The sequence below is a fragment of the Chenopodium album genome, chromosome 23 (genome assembly GCF_948465745.1).
Source record: "Chenopodium album chromosome 23, dcCheAlbu1.1, whole genome shotgun sequence".
NCBI lineage: Eukaryota > Viridiplantae > Streptophyta > Magnoliopsida > Caryophyllales > Amaranthaceae > Chenopodium > Chenopodium album.
Genome location: NC_137856.1, coordinates 29,444,702 through 29,469,989, shown reverse-complemented (window position 1 = coordinate 29,469,989; position 25,288 = coordinate 29,444,702). Strand labels below are relative to the sequence as shown.

At 34.3% G+C, this 25,288-nt stretch overlaps 4 protein-coding genes across 5 annotated transcripts; 2 read left to right on the top strand and 2 right to left on the bottom strand.

The window, feature by feature from the left end:
• The first annotated feature begins 1,564 nt into the window (after window positions 1-1,564).
• On the top strand, window positions 1,565-7,352 carry LOC145609307 (high mobility group B protein 10-like). The gene is made up of 6 exons (XM_081664820.1): window positions 1,565-1,829; window positions 2,432-2,510; window positions 3,336-3,492; window positions 3,589-3,678; window positions 5,412-5,707; window positions 6,804-7,352. Exons 1-6 carry the CDS (start codon window positions 1,633-1,635, stop codon window positions 6,876-6,878), a joined length of 894 nt encoding a protein of 297 aa, XP_081520946.1. The 5' UTR covers window positions 1,565-1,632; the 3' UTR covers window positions 6,879-7,352.
• A 605-nt stretch (window positions 7,353-7,957) lies between these two features.
• LOC145608072 (transcription elongation factor TFIIS-like) lies at window positions 7,958-12,074 on the bottom strand. 2 transcript variants are annotated; one of them, XM_081663675.1, is made up of 3 exons: window positions 11,948-12,074; window positions 11,136-11,431; window positions 7,958-9,285 (listed from the first exon to the last, which is right to left on the bottom strand). In XM_081663675.1, exons 2-3 carry the CDS (start codon window positions 11,295-11,297, stop codon window positions 8,347-8,349), a joined length of 1,101 nt encoding a protein of 366 aa, XP_081519801.1. In that variant the 5' UTR covers window positions 11,298-11,431; window positions 11,948-12,074; the 3' UTR covers window positions 7,958-8,346. The 2 variants fall into 2 exon arrangements, with proteins under 2 accessions (XP_081519801.1, XP_081519802.1); XM_081663676.1 differs by having other exon boundaries at window positions 11,136-11,377; window positions 11,948-12,065.
• Window positions 12,075-13,751: 1,677 nt separating this feature from the next.
• LOC145608923 (sm-like protein LSM36B) lies at window positions 13,752-18,237 on the top strand. The gene is made up of 4 exons (XM_081664506.1): window positions 13,752-13,854; window positions 14,028-14,161; window positions 17,747-17,860; window positions 17,965-18,237. The coding sequence occupies exons 2-4, from the start codon at window positions 14,047-14,049 to the stop codon at window positions 18,009-18,011; spliced, it is 276 nt and encodes a 91-aa protein (XP_081520632.1). The 5' UTR covers window positions 13,752-13,854; window positions 14,028-14,046; the 3' UTR covers window positions 18,012-18,237.
• Window positions 18,238-19,512: 1,275 nt separating this feature from the next.
• LOC145608126 (BTB/POZ and TAZ domain-containing protein 3-like) lies at window positions 19,513-23,635 on the bottom strand. Its single transcript, XM_081663726.1, has 6 exons — window positions 23,394-23,635; window positions 21,153-21,494; window positions 20,932-21,062; window positions 20,350-20,656; window positions 19,932-20,245; window positions 19,513-19,837 (listed from the first exon to the last, which is right to left on the bottom strand). The coding sequence occupies exons 2-6, from the start codon at window positions 21,489-21,491 to the stop codon at window positions 19,711-19,713; spliced, it is 1,218 nt and encodes a 405-aa protein (XP_081519852.1). The 5' UTR covers window positions 21,492-21,494; window positions 23,394-23,635; the 3' UTR covers window positions 19,513-19,710.
• Window positions 23,636-25,288: the final 1,653 nt, after the last annotated feature.

Sequence of the window (25,288 nt, the reverse complement as noted above, 5' to 3'; positions counted from 1 at the left end):
AATCGGCTAGGAAGAATAATATGGTTATAGAACCGGTTCCGGGTACCCAGCTGAAACTAGGTCTAGACTGTCAAGAAATAGAATCACATATGTGAAAATATGTTCCAAATTTTGGATCTAAAATTAGAACCGTTGGAACCGATTCCGGTTCCAAACCTAGCTGGTCGTAAGTTCGTAACCAAATTTAGGTTTGAGACCGAGTACCCTATATTTTTTTGCTCACTCTTAATTAAAATAATTTTAATTCTCTTAAATCTTATTTAAGGTGAAGGAATGTGGAGGATTTTGTTTGCCGACAGGTAACATCGTGATCGAGGGAAAGGAATTGAAGGAAGAAGGAAAAAAAATAGTGTCACGTATCAACGAGAAATTCCTATTTTTTTCTTAAACGTATAAAGTGACATTTTTGAAAATAAAATGAACTTTTATACTCCCTTCGTTTTTAAATACTTGCTCCATTTCTCCATACGCGGAGTTTTAGGAGAAATTGGAGAAAATATTAAAACATGGAGGTAGTGAGGTAATTGAGAAAATTAAAAATTGTAAAAAGCAAAAGTAGTGGAAGAATAGGAGGAGAAAGAGTATTATGTTGGGTCCACTAAGTGTGAGAAATAAATTAAATATTGTAAAAACTTTCCAAAAAAGGAAATGGAGCAAGTATTTAAAAACGGCCGGAAAAGGAAAGTGGAGCAAGTATTAAAAAACGGAGGGAGTAATAAGAAAACGGTTTTTCTAACGAGTGCCCATGGGCACAATAAAACAGATTCCTAATAAATATTTGATCACGAGGAATATTTACAAGCTTAAGACAGTAAGTCTAATACTCCGTATATTGTTTACAAAATAATAAAGTCTTCATTATTTCCTCTGTTACAAGATTTACCAAATTATTTTTCCAAATATAAACCGTTCATAATTTATTTTATCAAACTTCATAATATAAAATTTTCTAAAAACAATAAATATCAAATGTCACCCAACTCGTTAAAAAAAAATGTCACCCAACTCGATCTTACAAAACAATAAATATTGTTAGAGGAGATATACTTACAGGTAGAGGTGTCAAAAAACCGACCCGATTTAAAACCGACATGAAAAAAATCAATTCAGGTTTGACTTCTATAAACTCAATAATTGACCATGACTCAAATTTATACTCATAGTTAACCTGACCCAATCTAACTTAATCAAACCCGATGACATCCGAATTGACACCTCTATTTTATACTCCCTCCGTCCCAAAAAGAACGACCCATTTGGATTGATTACGCGGGTATTAAGGAAGTTAAGTAAAAAGAAGTAAAAGTATATTGAAAAGATAAATTTACATGGGCTTTGTAAAAAAATTGAGAGAGAAAGTAATAAAATAACATGAAAAATCAAATTTTTATATGGGGAAGCTAATTTTGCACAAATATTGTAGCAAATTGGTGGGAGTTTTAATGCAAATGGGTCATTCTTTTTGGGACAAAGTTTTGACCGAATGGATCGTTCTTTTTGAAACGAGGGATTAAGAAAACTTGGGGTTTTAAATTTGGCAAAATAGGCTTCAAGATGACTGTTAAACCCTGAACTGAGTAGGAGAAGAAAAGAGAGAATCTTTACCTTACACATTAAAATCGAAGAAATTCAATGACCATAGAAATGGAGATGGAGGAGATGCAGGAAGAGGAAACACAGCAGGCTGAGGAAAATGATGAGGAATCGACAACAACAAAATGTTACCCAGAAATGGCGGATGAAGCTGAATACCACAAACTTGTGCAAAATTCTGACCTTTTCTTGCAAAAGCTCAAAGATTTTCACTCTTCCTTCGACACCCATTTCATGTTTGTTCTATTTCTCTTTTCCTTTTTGATTTATGCATTTATTTTCCACTTTTCTTATTTTAATTTTTTTACCTCAATTTTTGCTTTCATATACTGGGTTTATTCTACTCACTTCTGGGAATTATTATACTGCTTATTTATTCTTTTGTTGAATAATAATAGTAATGCATGATTAAATTGAAGGAGCATTTGTGAAATCAAAGGGTTTATTTGTTTGATTATCAAATTATTAAAAAATTAGGAAAAAAAAAAAGAAAAAAAAAGAGGAGAAATCATGTTATTTGCTTTGTTTTAGTCAAATTTCACCCATTTGGAAGAAGAGAAAAGGGTGCAAGAGCTTTATTTAGAAGCCTCTTCTATCAATTCTGACCAATTGTTGTGAAGCAAATTCCTCTCGAGACCACCGATACCGCCTTTTCAAGCTAGGTGGAATAAGAAATGGTGTTCCATTGATGATGTTGAAACTTAATTGGATTGCTATTCATAGGATTGATTAGCTGCTAGTTGATGTTTGGGTTATTTATGTGTTTGGGTTGGTTGAAGTTTATATTTTGGTTTGGTAATTACTAATAGGGTTTCAAACTTCTTTGATTAATTTGCAGTTCTCCTTCTGTTGGAGGAGCTACTCTAGATTTACATCGCCTGTTTGTAGAGGTTACGTCTCGTGGTGGTCTTGACAAAGTAAGTAGTAATTTCAATAATGAAATTGAACAGAATCATTAGACCTTTCCATCTGTTGTATTTTTCTCTGTTTGTATTAATGTTCATAGTTGATTACTGTTATTAATATATTGTATTGTTTTGAAAACAATTTCTTAGGAATTTCTTTTTCTTCTTCCTCTGCCTATAGTTTCTCTCAATCCTGAGTATTCCATGTATCTGTTTGTCTGCAATTTTGCTGTGATTTTGTAATCTACTTTTTGAGATTAGGGGGCTGGGGAAGCAAATTTACCATTCCCTCCATTTTGTAAAAGTTGTTTCAATTTGACATTTTGCATTGATCATATGACCCACTCTGACAATAACTTTATAACCAATGTATAAAACCTAATGTTGAGTAAGTGACTGGATTTTGAAAAAGCTGGCACCATTAAAATTACTCTTTATGTTTTGTAAAAGCATATCTTCTACCTTCATCTATGTTGCTCACACCCGACTGGAAGTGTCTAAAACAGGTAGGCTAGTAGTATATTGGGTTGGTTGTTGTGTTATGCATGAGTTTGGCTGGTTTAATAGATGCCATGTTTAGGTTTGTTTTAAGACAGTGGAGGGAGTTTACAATGGGACTGGGACTTGGGAATGAGGAGGAAAGTCTTCTTTGTGGACTTATTCACCTTGAAATCTTCGTCAGAAGTTGTGATTTAGCAATATTAATGTCGTTTGGAGTTGACTTTCTTGTTTCCTTTTCATACCCGACCTGTGCAACACTGTAACCTAACATTGATATATGTAACTTCTATATTCATGCTGATTGCTGAAATTATAATATTCCTTCTACTGTCTTAGGTAATTTCAGATCGGAAATGGGAGGAGGTGGTCGCTGCCTTCAATTTTGTGACTATCAAAAGATCATTTCTCCTACGCAAGTATTATTTGTCATTGTTATATCACTTTGAGCAGGCATATTTTTTAAAGAAAAAAGCTCCAGCAGTTGCTATCACTGGTACAATAGCTTCATGCCTTCATCATTAGCTACCATGACTTCCATATGCTTTCCAATTAGCTCCCTGACAAACCTCCATTTTATTGTGCTCCTTAGATGCTGCAGAACAAATGACTGTTATTGGCTCAACTATGGAATCTACCTCAGACTTCAATGAAAAATCTACCAACACAAGCCATTTGCAAGGTACCTGGATGGCCTTCTTATATGCCGTTCAGCCAGTATTTTTTAACTTTTTATATCTACAATAATCTACTGTTCCTATTGGATGTGAATTTTATACTAGTGATTTATTTATACTAGTGATTTAAGAATAGCAGAATATATTTTTTTCAAAAAGGTGACTTTAATAGTAAATGGATCCAAGTAAATGTTGGAACGATTTTAGTTTTAGATAACACACTTTATTGATGTAGTCTGAGATGTTTCTTTGCTAGTGTTGATGAAACCACAGCTATTAGCCATCACATCTTCATAACTTTTTTCTGATTGAGATGTGTCAATGAGAAAACTAGAGTGTCATTTATTCCTCAATAATGCTTTCTTGCCAGTTCCCATCCTATATCTTATTGTGGAAAGCATAATTTGTTAGCTTTTGCATACAACCTCTGCTGCTACTGCTATGTACAAGTGCATGTTAATTGCTGCCTACTGGAAAACTAGTTATTGAACCGATGATTTGCCTCATCAATTGCCATAAATCCAGAATGCATTCTGGTATAATGAAACATCTCATATTCACGCATGCCAATGCATACTTTCACCATTAATATCTTCAATAATCAATATTTAAACACTAAAAAAAAAATCAATTTATGAAAAGTGCAAATTGAGATGAGTTTAACAAGACCCTACGTGATATGTTTTTCCTTACGAAAAAATCACCAAAAAAAAAACAATGCGTAGTGTGTGATTGTGTAAATTTCAAATTATTCAATTTGAAAAGGAACAAAGGAAGAATCATATGTTGATGAACTTCTCTAGTGGGAATTGAAGTGCAGTATAACGTTGTGTTATTATAATAGCTAGCTCAAAAATATATAAGCAAGAAATCACTTATTAATTTACTTGTATTTATTAGAACTGCTCTTCACTTCCTTTTTACCGTGGGCGTTGTCCTAACCTATTAAGGCTTTATTTCCCTCAGCTAATTCATTTAATGTTCAATAATATCTTTCAATGGAATTAAGTTAAGTTCAGCAAAAATAAGTTTTCCAATGAATAGAAATTATTAACTTTAAATAACAAAAAATAAGATAAGATAAAATAAATTAGTAAATAAGTAAATATAAGTTCTATTCAGTAAATAACAAATTTAAGTTTTGAAAAAATAAATTAAGTTCAACAACAATGATTTAATTTAAATTAAAAGTAATTGAAGTTAAACAAAAATAATGTATTTTCAGTAAAAATTATATAAGTTCAGCAAAATTAATTTAAATTCAGCAAAAATCAAGTGAAGAGAACAAGGCCTAAGTTTTCCATCATTATATTCCAATTGTTGTCAAAGCAAACCTGAAGATAACCCCAAGAGCCAAAATACCTCCTTGTTTCTATGTCATTAGACCTCAAGGTGTGATATCACTTGTATGTGCTGTACCAGTGTGAATTAGAGCGATCTGACAATTAATTTGTCTGAAACCTCATTGATATGCTTAATTCTGCATTAGACACAACCAGTTTTTTTTTTTTTCCTTTTTTTTTCTTTAAGCAATAGGCAAATTACAATTTAGCTTATGACCCAGTGTGCTTCCTAGTAGAAAAGAAGCGTGGCTGTTAGTTAGGATTTAGATTGAGCTATTCACAGCACATAATTCTTGCTCCCATGGAACCATAATTATCTATATGCATGAGTCTTGATTTTTTGTTTTTCATATGAGTTGTTTGTAATGAGAAAATGCTGCGATTATTTCATGCAGCAAGTGTCCATTTACAGCCTGGTGCATCTTTGATTGGAGTTATTGACGAAAAATTGGATCATGGGTATGTTGTGTCTGTGAATTTGGGCTCTGATACTCTGAAAGGCATCCTGTATCATATTCCTGCTACACCACCACCATTTTGGAGCCCAAATCTTACTCGGCGAAGGAAGCGGAAAAAGTCACAGTTGTCACTAGTAGAATTTTCTCCCTTGAAGCATGTATCTCAAGGTCAAGAAAAGGCCTTCAGCAACATTGGACATATGAGATTTCAATCAGCAGAACCCGAGAAGCAGGTAAAAAAATGATTACCTTCCTTTTCTAAGATTCCATGATAGTTGAAGTGCATTGGCTTATCCATTACACCTTGTCTACAGTTTTGTAATGCTTACTTGTATGCATTGAATGATGTCCGTGTAAACATGAAGCTATCAACTATACATGCGTCGGTAAAAGTTCTGATTTTATGTGTGATAACACTTTGCTGTTAGGGCATGTTGAGAAGCCTTGCGCTTGAAATTGCATCAAACCCTGAGATGATAACCCTTGTATGGAAGGATAATGGGAGAAGAATTGCCTTTGATATTTGAGTGAAAGGATATTTTATATTATTAAAAAAAATTGAATTTGATTCATTTGCCTTTTGAACAGTTAGAAAATAGGGAGGTTTTCATCTTAAACAATAAACACCCCCTAAAAAAAAAATTATTGCCCATCAGTCAAATCTGAAAACCAGCGAAATAAGAGGCCACATTAAAGAACTCTGTGGACTTGTGTTTCTTTACTCTTTTCAGATACCCTTTCCTTCATGCCGTAAGCCACTTGAAACAATTAGGAGTAAAGATTCCTGTATGAAATCTAGAAACTTTCCTCTGTTGTTTGCTAGATTGCCTGAAACTACTATTATACTCTATAATTTGTTAACTTGCACATGCTTAATTACGATTCTGTGATTTTCACCTGTGACATCTCCATATAATACGAATGTAATAATTTGCATATAATTTCTATTTTACTCTTGGTAGTTGGTTTCACCCGTTCTGTTATTGTTTGTTTTTTTTTTTTTTTTTTTAGTTCTCTTTTCATTAATTACCTAGTATATGGAATGTATTTAGCAAGTTGGAATTTATACATTTCATCTGTTGATACTTATCTTTAAATTTATTTTCTTGGCAGGAAAGTTAAAGGAAGGAAAATTAAAACCTGTGTTTTTAGCTTATTGTTGATAATTAATTATAAAAACTGCAATATTTAACTTACACTATCCCCATTGAAGTAGGATTTCTGATGCTAGAGCTCTGAGCTAAGTCAGTCAGTCAGTCAGTCCTTTTGATGCTCTCAAGTCTCAACTAGTGTTATCTGAAGTCTTAACTTTGCATTCATTGTTTGCAGTTCAATCCAGAGAAAGGAGTGATTGTTAAGGAGTCTGACCATATTGAAGTTGCCAACACAGTTGCTAATTCATGATCAGTTCTAATGACAAATTTGTACCGAAATTTCATCTGCAAACTGTTGAACTCCCAGTATCTCTTGTTGTTTGCGCCATCACCTCTTGGGTAGCAGGAGCTGAGTCAACACAGCTAGACCTACAAACTAGAATATTCTAGATGTAGCATGTTAGCTTTGGTAATTTAACTATATCTTCAAGCATCATATATATATGTATGAGAGTTGGTGATCCCTGTATAGGCAGCAGTGACGCCTGTTGTGTGATAACCTCTAATGAAGGTGTTTAGGAATATAGGACAGGTAAGTTTTATGCATATTCTATTGCAGGAGGATGTCCTATGATAATTGCTGAGTTAGGATTGTAAAACTGCACATTTTTTGAAAAGTTGTAACCTTATAACTTAGAATTCTCATCTCATTGATTTACAAGTGTTAAGGACGCTTTATTTTGCTGTATTATATAGCTTATGCACCTCATAAATCTCATGTAGAAGATTATTCCCGGGTTTCAAAATTAGCCTGAGCTTGTAATCTTGTTCAAAAGGTAATCACCAGTTTGATGGAAACTTAAAAGGTGCGATGACAAAGTGAGTGATAATTTGATGCTTTGTTACCCATAAAAAACCAAGGGGGCGGAATGAATGGAATCCCAGCCAGTAGAAGTTGCTTCCACAAGTACTGCAGATGGTCATAACCCATAAGACTCATGTCGATTCAGTCGATATGAAGTTCTTCAGTCAATAAATACATAAAGTACTTCCATCACCTGAAGACCGTCTTGAAGGTTCACACCGTGTTGAATACTGACGATAAACGAGGCCTTCCTGAAGGAGACAAGAAGAATCCTACTCTATTCCATATGCTTCGAATGAGAAAAGTAAATTGCAATTTTCATTATTACGTAAGCAAATTTCATACTTCATTAGATTGTACTATCACACATAAACTCAAGATTAGCATAGCTGATGGTAGAGATTAAAGCGAGCCCCTTCTGCAGGAGGATCTCAGGCTAGTTAATTGAGGTGCTCAAAGATGGAAAAACTGCACAGTATGTTCATGTATTGTACAGAAACTGTATAAAAAGATATAGTATAATACGTAGCACGGACATGAGTAAACATATACCATAAGCAAGAGAAGTTATAGATTTCACCAACGTTATTGTTCAAATAATTACAGCTCTACAAGAGCCGATCTGACAATTAAGTAACATCTTAAACAAATAGAAGGGCAACACTTAAAAAATCCTACAAACTCATCTAAGCTGATCAGAAACTTAACTATAAAAAGTGAAGATCACATCACTTTCATTCTCTAATTCCAAAGATGGTGAAATTGTAAACAGGCAACTGCACAAGCACCACAAAAATACTTGCACAGGAAAGGCAACAGAAACCAGAAGGTTGAAATATATAATGCAGTTGTAATCATCACCTCCTTATGTGCCAAGCAGCTCAGCAATGCCAGAATTTTCCAATAAAATAGCTCAGCAAAACTTCCAATGATTATTGCAGTTAACGCAAGTTACAAAAGTTGTCATGGGTTCATCAGCACTACGAGTTTGCATCTGGTGGTATGTGGTCTTGCGCTGCCCACATCTCCCACATCTGAACTGGTCAGTTGTGGCCTTTGGTGGACCACCACGCTCACAGTCAAAAAGAGCCCTCTTTTCAATCTCTTGATTCTCTATTCGTCTTTGCTCACTGGCCATTTCTTCGGCTGTCAAGTCGACAATCCTTTCAGGCTTGATATCCCCTAGAAGGACTTTCCTACGAAAATCTGGGTTCTTAGCATCCTTGATGTTAAATACAATGCTCCGGTATTTAAACTTGTGAGCACCATTAGAACGACCCCACTTATCAAACATTACGGACTCCACTGAAACAGCCACTCGAATTGGATCACAAGCATCAACTTGTTCTTTAATGCTTTCATCTGCCTCACTAGAAACCTTGGATAGAGCATCTAAAAGAAGCTCTCGCATCTTATCACGTATGGGATCACCAGCCTTGACCATGGAAGGCAACTTTGGGGGAGCATTAGCAGCTGGTTTTGCACTGGAGCCCAGCTTCTCTTGCTTTACCGTTCTCTCAACCTTTAATGCATTACCATTTTCAAATTTACTTTCAACAGGACCTCTTTTGGTCTTAGCAAGCTTTTGTGGTCTGGGTGAAACAACTTGTTCAACTTTTTCGACTTTCACATTTTCTCCCCGTGTGCTCTTTTCATCCTTGACTGGAATTGATTTCTTGGTACTGCCAGAATTGGCAACCTCAACTTTCATAGTATTATTACCAACCTCGCCATTTTTCTTCTGTGATGTTTCCTCAAGTATTATGTTTTTCCATATTTCAATCAAACCAGCTGCAACACTCTGAATCTTCTTTCTTGGATGTTTTGTAAGATGCCGTAAACGCTTTCCAACCTGATCATTAAATGCATATTGACTCAATAAGTAAGAATCTCAATAAAAATTATACACACTCCTTATAGACTACCATTGTAAGCAACTTTGAATGTCAAACAAAGTTCTAACAAAGGAGTAAGCCATTATATAGCTCATAGAGAAACCAATCTACATATGCATCCTAAATTGTAAACCGTACAGTGTCCCAACCCTATGAGCCTTTTCCAGTCTTCTGTTTCTATTGTAAACCCTGATCCTCGACGTGGGAAACATTTGACGGAAAAAAGCAAGCAAATTACAAACCCGCAAATGACAGTATTATCCTTTATAAACTGACCCCATCATATTCTTTCTCCAAGTCTCCATTCCTCACTATCTTTCCTCTGTCATAATTTTGTCTCTCCTCCTCACTCTCTTTTTCTCCCTCTGTTACTTCTCTCTCAGTTTTCTCCCCTTTTTTTTTATATTAATAACAGCTTTTGATATTCTAACCATAAATCTATGGTAAGGATAGATTACCAAGAATGGATTAGTAGTTGCAAGAAGTGAGGTTCATACTGAGGTTCACATAGATATTCAGCTTCCTTGTTGATTTCTTATTTAGTTGAGTAATATTTGACTCTGGTAGAGCATCTATAAAACAGTCTGGACAGTCGGTTTTTGAGTCCGGTGAATGGGAAACACTTTTATACAACAGTCTCTTCCCTTCCATTACTCACCACAATTGTTAACATATTACACAAATACTACCTTTGTTTTATATTATTTGCAACGATTAGAGTATTAGACACTTACCACTCACACTTTATGTCAAATCGTTGCAAACAATATGAAACGGAGGTGGTAATAATAGGGGAGAGAAAAAAAAAAAAAAAAAAAAATTCTCCCCACCCCATTCCTTTATTTCTCTTTCCCCACCCCCCATCCCCCACCCCCCAATTAAATTATAATCCTAGAATTCCTAACAGTGTAAATGCGTTATGAAACAACAGCAGGGCATCTCATAAAACATATAACAACGACCCTTATGCAGGTTAGCAGCAACTCTGCAGCACAACAACCCAACAGGTCTATAAGCTCGAATATAGTACTACGCCCGATTTTAACAAAGAAAAAATAAAAGGAATATCCATATTCATTTTCCAAGAAAGATTTGCCAATGATTGTCAGTCCAACAACCTTTCATGATGAACACTATCCATATTCTTTTCTAATCAACCGTCATCCTCAAAAGCATTATGCAACATAAAGTATGAAATTTCAAGCTCCAAAAAATTTTCAAAACACCAATCACGATTTGACTACTAAGTTACTTTATGCATGGATGAAAAACACAGGGGAGATATAGCTGTTAAATTATATCAACTGTCTACGTAGATTATTCTAGGCCGCACTAATTCTCTGTTTAAATTCAAACGATTAGTTAATAAAATCCTAACTGATAAAAAATATCCAAATTTCACATTTGAGGAACTTATGATACTCCCAAAACCCTTCCTTACTATCCAAAAATGGGAAAACCATAATAACAATCTCTCAAAAGGCAATGTTTCAGCCTAAACTCACAGTTAAACCAGTAGCGTATCTTAGATTTCCCAATAGGCCAACAAGAAAGATTTATCCTTTTTTTTATTCACCACTTTTAAAGTTAAGTACTCAAAGCTCAATCAACCCTAGTTAAGCATTAGGCACGTCTTTAAAAGTAATGTCTCGGTCATTCGTGTAAGAAGAGAATGTCACTAAGAGATACAAATTCAACGCCACGTGGTAACGACAAACTTCATGCCCAAGATAAAGAACATATTTAACAGTTATAATTATTAATTAATGAAACAGAAAGGAAAGAAATGTATAAAAGTAGAACAAACCTGGGTCGAAACAAGAAGCTGATAATTGACAGGGAAATCCTTTAGCTCCTTCAAGGCTGCAAGGCAATGAGCTTCCTCATCGGCAGAGCCAATGTCTTCCGCTGCTGCAGCGTCTGCCGCCTTCTTGGCGGCCTCGAACAATACCACCAGCTCACTCTCCATGATTCCTGATCAATGTGTTATTCGATTTGACTCGATAACACTCCTTTCTGTTATTCCGTCACTTTTCTTACAATCAGAACCTACCACAGAAATTCCTAAAATTTCTCAGGTGATTTTTTTTCCAAACTCAATGACTGCAAACATTCATATTACAAACATTAATATTCATACAAAAATCAATTGTCATAAATTTATCAAATTTCAAATTCCCATAAACCAATCTTTCATACCAACCAAAACACAATTTAAATTTATAATTATATTAATAATATTTCTTCAAATATTAAGACAAAATCATAAAACAGAAAATAAATTAAACCCTTTAACCTAAATGTATACGTTATCTATAGGTCGTAATGCGAAAACCCTAATTTATAAATTTCATGGCTGCGTCAACACCCAAAAAAACAATTAATAATAACCCTAGATACCAAAAAAAAATAAAAATCAAAACTTGACATTGGCCAAATTGACCCACAAATTCTTACCAATAAACCCACAAAATTAACCCAAAAAAATCACGTAATCATTAAAAAAACACCAAATTTGATGATTAATTTAAATTTGAAAAGGTAAAAATTCAACAAAAAGAATGAAGAAATTACAATAAAGGGGGTAAATTGTTAATAAAGAAAGAATAAAGGACGTACCTTGGAGAATTGGAGGAATGAGAAAGATCTAGAGAGAGAGAAAGAAAGACGAGGACTGGAAAAAAGATGAGGTGAGTTTTGCGCAGCTATTCCTTGGAGCTTCAAATCGAAGACAGCACAAAACAAAACAAGACAAATACAAGTACTTATTTTTGGGTTATATATTTACTTATCCGATTTGGCTATTTTCAACTCCAAGTAGGTTTTTGCAAAGGGTCTTTTGTTCCCGTTAGTTGGGGTTAGTTCTTTTTATCTTTTGTTGGTGGTTAGTTTGTATAAGCACAAAGCCGCAAACAAAAGGAGACAGAGGAAGTGATCGTCTAGACTTGTCACAATAGTGATTAATTGGGTGTGTTTAGATAGGGCATGATGATTTGTAAACATGTCGTGTATGATAAGACTATTATTCGCTTTTAAGCTTATCGTCTTGATATGATTTCGCTTTAGAGTTATGTAGGTTTTTGTATGGAGTTGAGTCGGGCCTTTTCCTTCTTTCTTTTCCAAATTTGTCAGAATATTGTTGGCTAATCTGTATTGTATGTGTGGCTATGTTGCATTAAGCTATTTCAACACAAAGTTAAGTTGACAGTATCATAGTAATGAAAAGAACATGTAATGAGTTTTGGAGAACTTGTGTGTATTGGTGACTTTAGTGGTGTATGTAGAGTAACATAGAAATACTATAAAAAAGAATATGTAGATATCAATTAATAGTCCCCGCTCCCCGCAACTGCTCTCAAACAGATAAGATGAAACTGCAAATTTCCCCATACTTAAAATCAAATACAGTACATAGGTATGGGAAAAGAGAATATACTATGCATAAGAGTATTTAATTATATTGTTCCCGTAACAGGTAGATTTTCATTTAATCAGCAACCTAATCACTAATCCAATCACTTTGATTTTAACATTGCCTAATTGAACTTCAACCCAAATCAAACTTTTATAGCATTTGTTTGGGTCCAAATTAGCCTAATTGGGTCAGTCCATAAATGATTCAATTATAAGCTCAAGGTCAAAGGTTCAACTCTCCGATCCATGCCAAGTCAAGTTAAGGGTCCAGTCAATGTGGCAAGCCCACTTGGCTTAAAGCCCATTTCTCCTCATGTGCAAAGGTATAAAAGTCTTCACTTCTCCCATTTTACATTCATTCACATATAGCCTCAAGCTATTAATTCTCTTTCATAGCTTTCTCTCTCTCTACGCACTGTACTGACTTCGGCATCGGAGGGGCCTTTCTCGGCACAACCCCCGAGGCCAGTTTACGCGTGTTTGTTGTGCAGGAAATCCTCGGCCCATCATCACTTGGATCGAGATCAGTCTTCAGCCCACTTGAGAGGACCTTACCGAAGGTCCCATTGTTTAACCCGAAACAGCATTGAAAGCGACTTGATTTCAACCAAACGCTACAACCCAAGTGGAGAATTAAGATTTTTACTTCGATATAAATCACACTACGATGGAAATTATTTACTCCGATATAAATCACGGACAACCATGAAAATTCAAATGATGCAATTAAAAAATAACCGATGAATATACGGCCTGGTTACTTCACTTTATTTTTGTTAAACTGAAATTATTTTCTCTGAAGTGAAATTATTTTTGCTAAACTTAAATTTTTTTTAATAAATTGAGATTATTTATTGAACTTAAATTAATTTTATTGATTGACTATAATATTGCATTACATCATTCAAGTTATTAAATTTTACTAAAATGAAGTTATTGTTTTAAGGGGAAGATGGCCTAAGTAATTGTTTAAAGGTAGTGGATTTACCACTTGAAAGTATTTTTAGGGCTTTTCGCGGGTTTTGTCTCTCTTCTCTTGGCTGTTGGCTTCACACCTTCCTTCTCTCTTTCTCTCTCCTCCGACGATTCCACAATTTCATTCTCTCACTCAGGTACTCTTTCTCCAATTCCCCCTTTTCTTCAATTTCTCCTTACTTTCATGAATTCAATCTTTTTAATCTGATAATTTTAATTAATATTTGAATTTTATGTGATTTTCCCCATTTCAAACAATTACGAACCCTAATTTTTTATTTTGATTTTGTTCTGTATGTCTTGCATTTAGCTACTTATTGTGAATTAAGATGAGTACTGGAGGAGAAAAAGCGACTGGCAATACTAAAACTCCTGCAGATTTTCTCAAATCAATTCGCGGTCGTCCTGTTGTTGTTAAGCTTAATTCTGGTGTCGATTATCGTGGTAATTTGCCCAAATTCTGTCTTCTTTTTCATTTGATTTTTCCTATATATATGAATTGCTTTGTTAGTTCAAAGTGCTTTTGTTGATTTTGTTATAGTTTATTAGAAATCTAGTAAATTGCTTTGTTAGTTCAATATCTGTTGATGATTTTATACTTTTATTGCTTTCATTTTGACTCAAGAACAAGTGTTGATTTGAGGTTTCCGTTGCGAAACCTGAATGGGTGCTCTTGTGTGTATGTAGCTGGCGGTGTGAGTGAGTGTGTAGAGATATGAATAATGAGGGATTTTAGATTATGGGCTTTTTTGCCTTCTTGTTGTCCATTTCACTTAGGGCGTTTGGTACAATTATTGGAAACGGAATGGAAAGGAAACAAATAAGGGGGCAGGGGGAGGAGGGGATATTCATTTGTTTGGTTAAACATGGAAAGATATCACTTAAACTTAACTCCTTTTATTTTTGTTTGAGGAAGGTAAGGGTATTTGTTACCTTAGGTTAAAGAGGGTAACAAATGCTACCTCCATTTCATATTTTTTGCAACTTTTGTCAAAAATGGATGCTACACATTATTTGCAACTAATGTTTTCTTTCCTTTTTAGGTTGTCATTTCTCTCTATCTCTCTCTTCATCACATGCATTCCTATTTTACTCTCTCTATCTTACACTCACAAATAAATTTTGCCTAGAAGTCCGTGCACCCTTCAAAGTTGCAAAAAATTTGTAACAGAAGGTAAATAACATTTCCCCTAGGTAATGGTTTGTTACCCAAGCCATCTAACCAAACACTTGGTGGCAATAATGGTTTAATTGATCCGTTTCCAACCAAAATAAAGTCTTACGAAACATGCTCTTAAACAATTACACTCAGTGATTGAGGATATACTTTGTCCAGCTCAGGGTACAAGTGCAAAAATGAGGGAGAACTGGGATATATGTGATGGAAGTCAAAAGTTCTTGAGTCTTCTTTTGATGTGCCTGCTTTTTTGTAGTTTCTTGTGAAGAGAGCAATATTTTATGCATATGAGCTTTTTAAGCACTTCAGTAGTCTATTACTCAGAAGTCAGATGGGATATAGCTTTGATGGTTTGTCAATGGCTCTAATGCCTTTCATCGACTGCATTTGCTTTCATAGTTCCTAAATATTTTTAACCTTCAATGTTATATTTTTCAAACAAAATAGCCCAGTACTTACATCCAGAGACCAGAGCTTTCAATTTTCCTATTGTCTACCTGATGAATAATTGAATTAGTCAGAAGGAAAGTCTGACCTTTTGGAAGAATTTCAAATTTTATTTACTAGAAAACGATAAAGCAGATATTGTGTTTTGAGATGTTTGCAACTGACTCGTGCAGAATCATTCTGTATTGAGATCAAATGCAACTATCTATTGCTTGTAATTCCCAATATTGTTGGAAATCCCTAAAGTCGTGAATTCTTTTGTGCTCCCAACTTTACCATATGCAAATTAATTTTCGGTTCAAGGGATGGTTGTTGTGGTAGATTATAAAGAAGACAAAGCCTGTTGATCTGATTTTTCAGACTTGGACTTGTAATTGATGAATCACACATGTAATTTGTAATTTTTGAAACATTTTGTGGTAGAATATCTATTTTGGTATTGCATTTTGGTATGGTTGTTTGGTGCTTGATCTGTATAGACATGGTTTTAAGCTTGCTGTGGGATTTGTGGGCAAATTTGGTGCTTGATCTGTATAGACATGGTTTGTGGGTAAATAGTGACTGTTGATGTGTTGTTGGTAGGTATTGAGTTATAGAGGTTATCATATTTAAAGGATTGCTGTTTTTGAATTTATCTTTACATGACTATGCTGGGATTCTAATTATTAGGGATTGTCCAAAGCAAAATTAATCAAAGAAGTTTTGATTTTTCTTGGTGGATTAAAAGTTAATAGCTGACTATCTATCTAATTCACATGCGGATGATCTCATATATTCATATCTCATATGCATATTTCACTTTCTATGTTACGTACACAATGTTGGGAATAAGCTAATTTAGCTTTCCCTCACTTCCCAATAATCTAGGTCTTTGAAATGGAATAGTCAGCAGATGCTTTACATCTTGAAAACTGACTGAATGGTTTCATATTTTTGTGTATATCGTTGTAGATTATTTTTATTTTTATTTCTTTTTTGTTTTTTAATTTTTTAATTTTTTTTTTTTTATAAATAATGAAGAGATTACTGGGTTCTCTCTTATAAATGTAGGAAGCTATGATGTGCATTGGGTCATGTGGGAATTGGGATCCTGACTGTAGTTTTGTGACATTTAAGGAAGGCACAACTAATATATAATCTCATAAATTTTGAAAAAGAATTAAGGAGGCTTAATGAAATCGCCAAATGTAATTCTTCTTCCTATCTTGTTTTCCAATATAATCTCAGTTGTCACTCACAGTCAGAGTTGTCAGATGCTGTAGAAAAATATCTCACTCTCACACACACACAGTTAGGCCTTGTAAGTTTACTTTATTATAGCAATGATATATCTTACGACTTGTTAGTTGTCACAAACAGAGTCAGAGCTGTCAGACATGCTGTAGATGGTGTGTGCTACCATGCCTACCAATGATTACTTCATGGCTGGAGTTTACAAAATAAGGGGAATATAGCTTTGGAGGGGGCTTATAGCACTTCTCTTTTTAGGCACCTCAAGAGTTGTTGAAAGAGAGGCTAGAAGATGAGAGGGAGTGGTGGATATATATTTGAATTTTATTTCTGAATTTGTATACTTTTCTACTCTTGTGCCAACCATTCATGTAATTTGTAATCCAGGAACTTGTTGGAATAGTTTTTATCTGGCATATCTGATTAGTGAAATCTTGTTCATGACTTTGATAAAGTCAATTTAGTGATGTAAACATAGCATTCTAAAAGAAGATTTTGCGGAAAATGACCATTTTAGCTCATTGCTTTCATTCTAAAGCTGTATGGTGTCATATTACAGTCTGTATAATAATTTTCTGAACTTTGGGACAAATTTGTGGTGTTGGCTGCTTGATGGATTGACTGTGTAGTTGGGACACAATATGGTCTTGGTTGCTTGGTTATGGCTATGAGAAGTGTGGTGTTTTTAGATGTTGTACTAGGTTCTTTAACAAGTTGAGAATCATTTAATGGTGGTCTAGACTAGTAGATTCATTGTTCCTCAAGGATTTTTCCCTTCTTTTCTTTCTTTTTTTTTTTTTTTTAATCATTATCTGTTGTGGAATAGCAAATAGGTTGATTTTTACTGTAATTCCTTTGGCTTTCCAGGTTTGAGCATTTTGGCATTTCCAGGAAGTTTTTTATGCTGAAGAACTGTCATGATATTTTGCTACAAATAATCACTGAAATTTGGGTTACTTAAGGGGTTTTATTTTGATGGGTTGAGAACAGAATTCTAGGTAGGGTAGTGATAATAATTTATCTTACTCAAGAAGGTTAGATAAGAAAAATTGTCTATAATACGCAAAAACTAAGTTCAAGTCCCTATTTCAGTATGCTGAAGAAGTACATTTGTTAAGATGTCCGATCAATTTGGGCTTTGAAACTGTCTTATTTCTAGTAATTTGAATACTCAGGTATTTTAGCATGCCTGGACGGATACATGAACATTGCAATGGAGCAAACAGAAGAGTATGTTAACGGTCAGCTGAAAAATAAATATGGTGATGCATTCATTCGTGGAAACAATGGTAATTGCTGGAATCAGCTCTGTTTTCTTCAATTTTAATTGTTAGTTGCCGCATATTTATACTCGTATTATTCTGCTGCCAACTGATCCTTTTTCCATATGCAGTGCTATATATCAGTACAACAAAGAGGACACTTGCTGATGGAGCTTAATTCTGGGCTGGAAAATTGTTGGAGCAATCTGAAATCGTGATGTTGTTATTCTGACATTGAAGTATAGACTTTAAAGATCTAGATTGGGGCTGAAGCTTTTTTACTGGCGACTGAACCTGGTTTTCTTCTCATTCTAGATAATTGTATGTAACAAGCACATCGACATGAAGAGTTAATTGTTAGCATGACATTTATAATCATCCGTTAATCCAATTTTGTTTTTGCATATTTGGACGTGGGCATGGGCTGTTCTAATCCATATGGTCATGGAAGAATATGGGACCTTATTTTGCTGCACAAGTTTTTCCTAAACAGAATTGATTTATTACTCAGCTTGAGAACAGAAGTGAGTTGTTACTTTGTTTTCAGTATATGTGAACTGGAACTTTTAGAGAAGATATTGGTGAAATTTTATCTTGAAGAAATGAAGACAAATGGAAAGACTACTATTGTCAGTTGTCTTTTTAAATTTGAATTCCAAATAATTTCCTTAGCTCTCAAGTTAAAATTTTATGCCTATTTTCTACGGAATGGAATTGCTTTTTGATGCAACTTTTCGAGGAATTTCAGAATTTGAAGTTAGCTTTGATTGGTTTTTTTTTTTTTTTTTTTTTTTTTTTTTTTTTTTTTTTTTTCCGAGTAAGTTTGGGTTGGGTTCGGTCAGGTCTATTGGATCGAGATATATTGGTCCATAAGTTATGCCATCACAGACTCAGTGTCCTTTTTCTTGCAACAATTATGCTCCTTTGAATACATCAAGTTAAGGCACCAGCAATATTTTACTATACTTTGTCATATTCTTATGCTGGACAAGTCCAAAATCACATTACCACACAAGGCTTGGCCTAGTTGAAAGAGTATCTCACAATCACGATGTTTGTGGGATCAAATAGGACCGTGTCAATTATGATGTTGTGGGATCAAATAGGACCGTGTCAATTATGATGCTATTTTGGGAGCCCCGTGGATGTTTACATTGTGATTACTAATACTATGTACAACTGACCATGAACATTAATTTCTAACTATGATTGCTTGGATAATTGAACTTGGAAGAGTGATCAAATTGATGCAATTTCATTGTTATTCTTAAAGTTAAATACAAGTATTAACAGAAGCCAAGTAGTGTTTAAAAAACAAAAATTACATGTATAAATAAAAGCCCTCTCCAATTTGAGGCCCTGTGCAGACGCACCTCTCGTACTTGCTATATTGCCAATGGGCGGTTAGGGGATCAAATCCCAATAGGGTCTCTTTGGAGGCGGGGACTCTTGTTTATTGTGGTTCCCCACTCTTAAAGGGTCTTGCTTGCTAATCCTGGCTAAGTTAACTTATACGAGATTTCAGCTTAATAGGACACTTTTTACCTTTAAAAATTATCTAAAAAATGTCCAGAAGAACATTCCTATAATCATAGCTGTGTTCTTAATAAAAATAACAGCTAATTGAGCAGCAGGTTGCTGTTTCCTCTACAGTATGATTCAACAAAGTCTGTCATACAGAGAGGGAAAAATCGAAATCTAGGTACTCTGTATTATATATATCTACATCTTTCAGAGTTTACATCAGATTATCCCTCAATTTGGAGGAATAGGATTTGTTATTCATGAGTTACTGAATAACTCTAATTTGCCTCACTACTAATACATGGAGGCGTATACATATATTGTCTTCCCAATTCACATTGAGGTTAAAATGGTCAAGAAGAACCCGAGAACCTAGCAGCGAAATGATTCGAGTTCCTTGCTTCTATCACTTTTCTTACCAATAGCTTCCACTTTGCCTCATCTTTCTTACTCTGCTGCCTCACTTTTTCCTTGAAGTGCCTGAAAAGGAGCAAGAAAAAGGCTTAGGCGAAGCTTTTCCTTAAAGATAACTCCTATGAAGTATTTCTAAGAATTCAAGACAATGCTTGCTTACCTACAGAGAGGAACATTGCAAGATTCAGGGACATCGCACATGCGCGAATGAAGTTCTAGAAGCTGCCACATACGCTTGCACTGAACACACCCACCTGGAACTCTAGTCTTGCAAATGAAAAAATGCCGGACTAACATTTCAACCCCCTTGCACGCTGGGAAACCACATGAAACTTCACCACCTTTAAGCATCTTGTCTCGAGGTCCTATTGTGCTACAACCATCCTTGCATATATGAAGCAGGGCTTCGATTGCCTTGTGCAGTCGTAAGTATACCTTTTTCTCTTCCATCTTATTCTGCCTCTCTTGCTTTCTCTACGGGTTGAAATCAGTATCATGAATAACACAATTTAAATTTCCCGAATAGAGAATGATGATTAGACAGTAGTTTAAACAAAGGAAGCAGGGGGTCTACTCACAGAATCTGCTTCGACAACAGCTTCTAAAAGCTCCTGCTCGAGTGCAGGATTAACACGCCTCATGACCTTCCATCCTTCAGTGGATGCAACAGTTTTGAAGTGTCTCACAACCATGCGGGTACATATGAAGGTTAGCCTGGGTGCATCACACTGCCTTGCTAATTGGAGCACATCTATTACATTTTCTGTGTTCAACCAGCTGTTCTCCAGATACCGCATACAGACTCGTTTCAATAAGGGAACAACAAAAGAATGTGAGAGAACCAGTAAGTGGAGTACAAACTTCTTCATATCCTCTTCTTCATAACTGCAACAAGAAAACAGAAAAAATCGTTTAGTATGTACTAGTCCAGAAAAAAGAATACTAGTCCAGTCTGAAGGATCTTTTGTCAGTATATTTTCTTAGTAGGAGAATCATTTTGAATTAAGGCTTCGATTGTTGTTTGTCAAAGTAGATGATATACCATCACAAGCAGCGTTTTCTACTGTATATATTCTGTGAAACTTACTAAATTTTCCATTTGAAATCATTAAGTGATTACCATAAGGACATAAAACAATGAGTAAAGTATGAAGACATACCGAGATGAGTACAAGAAACGGATAAAAGCACAGACAGCTCCATTAGGTACTCCAGGAATCTTGACATATCGAACACCATCCTTAAGTTTGGAATCCTGAAGGTACTTCCCCAGAACAGGTGATGCAATGCTCTACACAAAGACAAGATCAATGACTCAGTTTTAGGCCAAAAATTTGCCTGCATCACAATACAGGTAAACAGAAAAGTTCATTGCAGTTACCAGAACACAGAAATGTGCAGGAACAGTTCCATTATCTTCAGTAATGAGATAAACATCAGCTGCATAACCTTCCTCGAAGAGATTATCCCACATATCCCTTGTTTCTTTTGGAATGCCACAAAACTCCTGTGAATTCTCTCGACGAATCCTTTTTGCAACGATCAATTTTGGCAGGGGAGGTGGAGCAGGAATATTGCTTTGTGATGAAAAAGATATAGGACTTTCCAGCACTGGTACAGTTTTGGCCGGGCTTTTTTCTGATTTCCTGATATCGAAAGAGCTGTGCATATGACCATTAGAAGGCGATGTCCACGAATAATCACACAGAGCTGAAGCCATCAACTGCAACCGATGAATTGGTACAAGTCAGCTTATTATTTGCCAACTCGATCCATCCAAATTTATACTAGTATAAGCTAATAACTTCGTCGATTAATCAACCTACTCAGATAACATTTCCCATCACATTATTCTTCTAAACAAGCTAAACCAATACATTACCTTCACCTTTTCTTAGCTAATTTCTTCCAGCAAATGATTAATCGCGTTAGTAGATAAAGAATATGTACAAGTCTCTAACTAGTTATGCATACGTCCCAAAAATTAGGCCTAGTATTTTGGATTAAGATTGTAGTTTCGTCGTAAAGAAGCTAACAAGTACAATGTACTGGTATAAATTAAAGGGTCATAGACTCCTAATAAAGGTCATCCAATGGATTATAATTATGATTATATTAATACTTTTATACTATAATTGAGATTAGCAGATCCAAAGTGTTGATTATAAATTTACTGTCAACTTCAAAAACTATAGCTTGAAAGTTGAAATAGATGAACGTGCACATTAGTGGATCAGATCCAATGTTCACGAATTTAGAAAGTGCACTATTAAAGACTTGTAAAAATAAATTATTACAACAAACTAGTCCAAATAAGTCTAGACGTGTAGAATTAAGACAACTTGTTTTTTTTGATAAAAAATAATTTTAATAAAAAGGATGAGATAAAAGAGTAGTGGCTTCGCTCCCACTTGATTGATTCTCATTGGGCTTACTTAAAATAAAATCTACTTCCGATGGGTTCGTTCTCTTTATCAAAATAAAAATACAACATATTCTAGTGAGTATAATTTAATAATTTATAGTAAGTCATATTTAACGTGTGAAATTCATAAAAAAACCGTCAAATAATCATATAAGGAATCTATTGTTATTTTTTTTACTAATATTACACGATGTATTGATCGTGCATTTATAGTGCCTTTTTAATTCTCTATACATATCAATATATCGTTCAAGCTTGTCATGTGCACTTATATTTATTTGTCATTATTCTCCATACTTTCGGCTTTTTGGGTATAATTTACCAAATTCACAAGCAATAATTAAATTACAATCAAATAATTAAAAACACAGATCAAATAAAGTTAGAAAAGAGATAATGAAAAAATCTTTTCACATGAGTACATGCATAAAGAAAGACTAAAAAATTTATGCTACCATTATTTCCATCCGACACCCAACTCCTTTGTTTATTGCCCTATGCATATTATATTGCATATAATTATAATAATACAATCAAACCATATTAAACTATGAAATTTCTTATATGTGGCTGGCCACACCGTGTGGCAGGGGTTACTTTATTAGTGTAATAGGGGTTACTTGATCAGTGTTAAAGGGGTTATTTCGTCGGTGCTATAGGGTTACTCAGTAACTGTTATAGGGGTTATTCAGTTAGTATTACAGGGGTTACTTGATCAATTTTGTAGGGTTACTTTGTTCTTTTATAAGTGGCCACACGGTGTGGCTGGCCACATACAAAACGGACTGATGAAATTATTAATTCGAATTACATTATCAATGTGACTATTAACTGAAAAACGATCCAAAATTAAGACGACTAAAAACAGGAAATCATATTGATTATTGTGTACGTTAACATTAACACGATTATGAAATACCCTTTGAATTGTACTCCGTATGATTTTGCAGAAAGTTCCCAGGAAAAAGCAGCAACATGATAAAACAACTTTAAATACTCGTAAAAGTTGGGCAACATTCAATGTTTATCCGTACTAAAAAGAACATAAAAATAATCCCCTTAAAAACTTTTTCCCTTTAATCTCCCCAAAAATTAAAAATCAAAGAAAAGATTGAAAGAAAGATTCAATCTTGTAAAACGAGCCAAATAAAAGAATCAAACACAAAAAAAAATTAATTTAAAGTGTATAACACATACCTAAATAAAAATAAGTTAACGATGAAACCTTGTCGAGCTTATATGTATGTGATCAGACTCTCCTTCGATGTGGGCTCGTGTCGAGCCGAGGTGTGAATTTAAGAAGTTGACTGATAGGTAAGTTGAAGGGGGGGTTGAAGAAGGGTAGAGAGAGAAAGAAAGTGAATTGAGGAGAGAGAAAATAAGGGGAGTGGGGTGTAGTATCTTAATAGTTATAGGGTGATCTTCCTCTGTTTTTTGCACACCGAAAGAGGAGGTAGAGTCATATTGACAATGACAAAATATGGGTTGAGTAATTGGAAAATGATTTGTGAATATTTTTAATGAACACCCATTCTTTTATTTTAGAGGTTGAAGTTGATTTGTTATTGGCCTTTTGTGAATATCATTAATGGGGTGGTGACTTGGGAAGTCTTTCTACCCATTAATTAATTGTATGGATTAAATAATCAACTCTTGGATTTAAGGTGCTCCCATTCGTCGACCATTTTCAACACTTGTTCTCTTTACCTCAAACAAGGTGATGTGAGGTTTTGGAAAAAAAAAAGTAATTATTGACTTTTCATACCTCATGCTAATGGTTTATAGTTTATATCTAAGAAAATATAATTATATAGGCACTTGTAAGAATTGTTACACTAGTCAAAAAAAAAAAATGGTTTTAATTATTGTTTCCAAATATCAACTATATTTATAATTGATGCCTAAATTATTAATAACTAAATATATTATTATCAGTTTACTAAAAAAAATAAAAATAAATGTTACTTAAGATATTGTTATCAAGATATGTGTCTAGTTAAAGTGGGTCATCTATTTTGAAATTGATAGTGCAATATTACTTACACGATTTGAATCTTATTAGCGTTATCTGATAAATAATTTGGTAATAAAATTAATAATTTGGTAAATAAAATTATTTGGAAGATATGATAATAAAAAAAATTGACTACTATTTGGTCATAAATTTTGTTCACATTTCTTTCCAAATAAAAAAAGAGATTGGTTCGAACATATATATGTTATGATGGATGCAAGAAAGGTAAGTGAAATCAACAAGGAACACATAGTGACACAGATTTACGTTACATCTATTGGCAAACAAGAAGAATAGTTTTATTGCTTTTGAGGAAATACAAAATACAACAGATTGATAATGAATATCACAAGGCCAGGAATAACCCTTAGGATGGAATTTAGATAGTAACCCCTAAAATAAAACGAAATCACACAAACGCACAAACGTCCACTCAACATTAGTTGTATAGTAGGCGTGACTACCATATTCGCAAGTGGCCCACGCACGCAATCCTCAAGCACTTGTCTAGGCACGAATGTGCAGTGTTTCTAAAAACTCTAGGAAGGAACTTGCAAAACCAGTTCTGAAGGATCGATCCGGGATTATTCATATGGGGGTACGAAATTAATCAAATAATACATATGATGTGTTGCAAAACTAAGATTGACTGAACTGCGCTGAATAGATCTTATTGCAGCTGAACTGAGCTGCACTAAATTGAACTGAATATTCTATGAGAGAAGGAAATTAAAAACTGAACTGAACTGAAAATAATATGAAGAGAACAGACCCTAATTTTTTTCGACTATTTGGATAAGAAGAGATTTGTTTTGATGGAATGTTTTATGCAAACATACTCCTTTGTTTTTTTCTTAAGTGATCGAGATATAGTATTAAGAGTTGAGTTGAAAGGAGTAACAGTATTGTGTAAGGCACTATTCTCTTTAACTAATTTTATTTAACTTAAATTATTTTTACTGAACTTAGGGTATGTTCACATTTATTTAACTAAACCGAACCAATTGAAGCTAAACTAAACTGAATTGAACTGAATAGAGCTGAAATGTATATTTTATGAGAGAAGGAAATTAGGAAC

What these genes read in the sequence shown, in the direction of transcription:
- LOC145609307 (XM_081664820.1), top strand. Translation starts at nt 1,633, where the DNA reads ATGACCATAGAAATGGAGATGGAGGAGATGCAGGAAGAGGAAACACAG. An exon ending in CTCGTGGTGGTCTTGACAAA is followed by an intron (nt 2,511 to 3,335) that starts GTAAGTAGTAAT and finishes CTACTGTCTTAG; the next exon opens with GTAATTTCAGATCGGAAATG. An exon ending in CAACACAAGCCATTTGCAAG is followed by an intron (nt 3,679 to 5,411) that starts GTACCTGGATGG and finishes TATTTCATGCAG; the next exon opens with CAAGTGTCCATTTACAGCCT.
- LOC145608072 (XM_081663675.1), bottom strand. Translation starts at nt 11,297, where the DNA reads ATGGAGAGTGAGCTGGTGGTATTGTTCGAGGCCGCCAAGAAGGCGGCA. An exon ending in AGCTTCTTGTTTCGACCCAG is followed by an intron (nt 9,286 to 11,135) that starts GTTTGTTCTACT and finishes TTTAATGATCAG; the next exon opens with GTTGGAAAGCGTTTACGGCA.
- LOC145608923 (XM_081664506.1), top strand. Translation starts at nt 14,047, where the DNA reads ATGAGTACTGGAGGAGAAAAAGCGACTGGCAATACTAAAACTCCTGCA. An exon ending in TTCTGGTGTCGATTATCGTG is followed by an intron (nt 14,162 to 17,746) that starts GTAATTTGCCCA and finishes TTGAATACTCAG; the next exon opens with GTATTTTAGCATGCCTGGAC. An exon ending in ATTCATTCGTGGAAACAATG is followed by an intron (nt 17,861 to 17,964) that starts GTAATTGCTGGA and finishes TTCCATATGCAG; the next exon opens with TGCTATATATCAGTACAACA.
- LOC145608126 (XM_081663726.1), bottom strand. Translation starts at nt 21,491, where the DNA reads ATGGCTTCAGCTCTGTGTGATTATTCGTGGACATCGCCTTCTAATGGT. An exon ending in CGTTTCTTGTACTCATCTCG is followed by an intron (nt 20,657 to 20,931) that starts GTATGTCTTCAT and finishes TTCTTGTTGCAG; the next exon opens with TTATGAAGAAGAGGATATGA. An exon ending in CTGTTGTCGAAGCAGATTCT is followed by an intron (nt 20,246 to 20,349) that starts GTGAGTAGACCC and finishes TTCAACCCGTAG; the next exon opens with AGAAAGCAAGAGAGGCAGAA.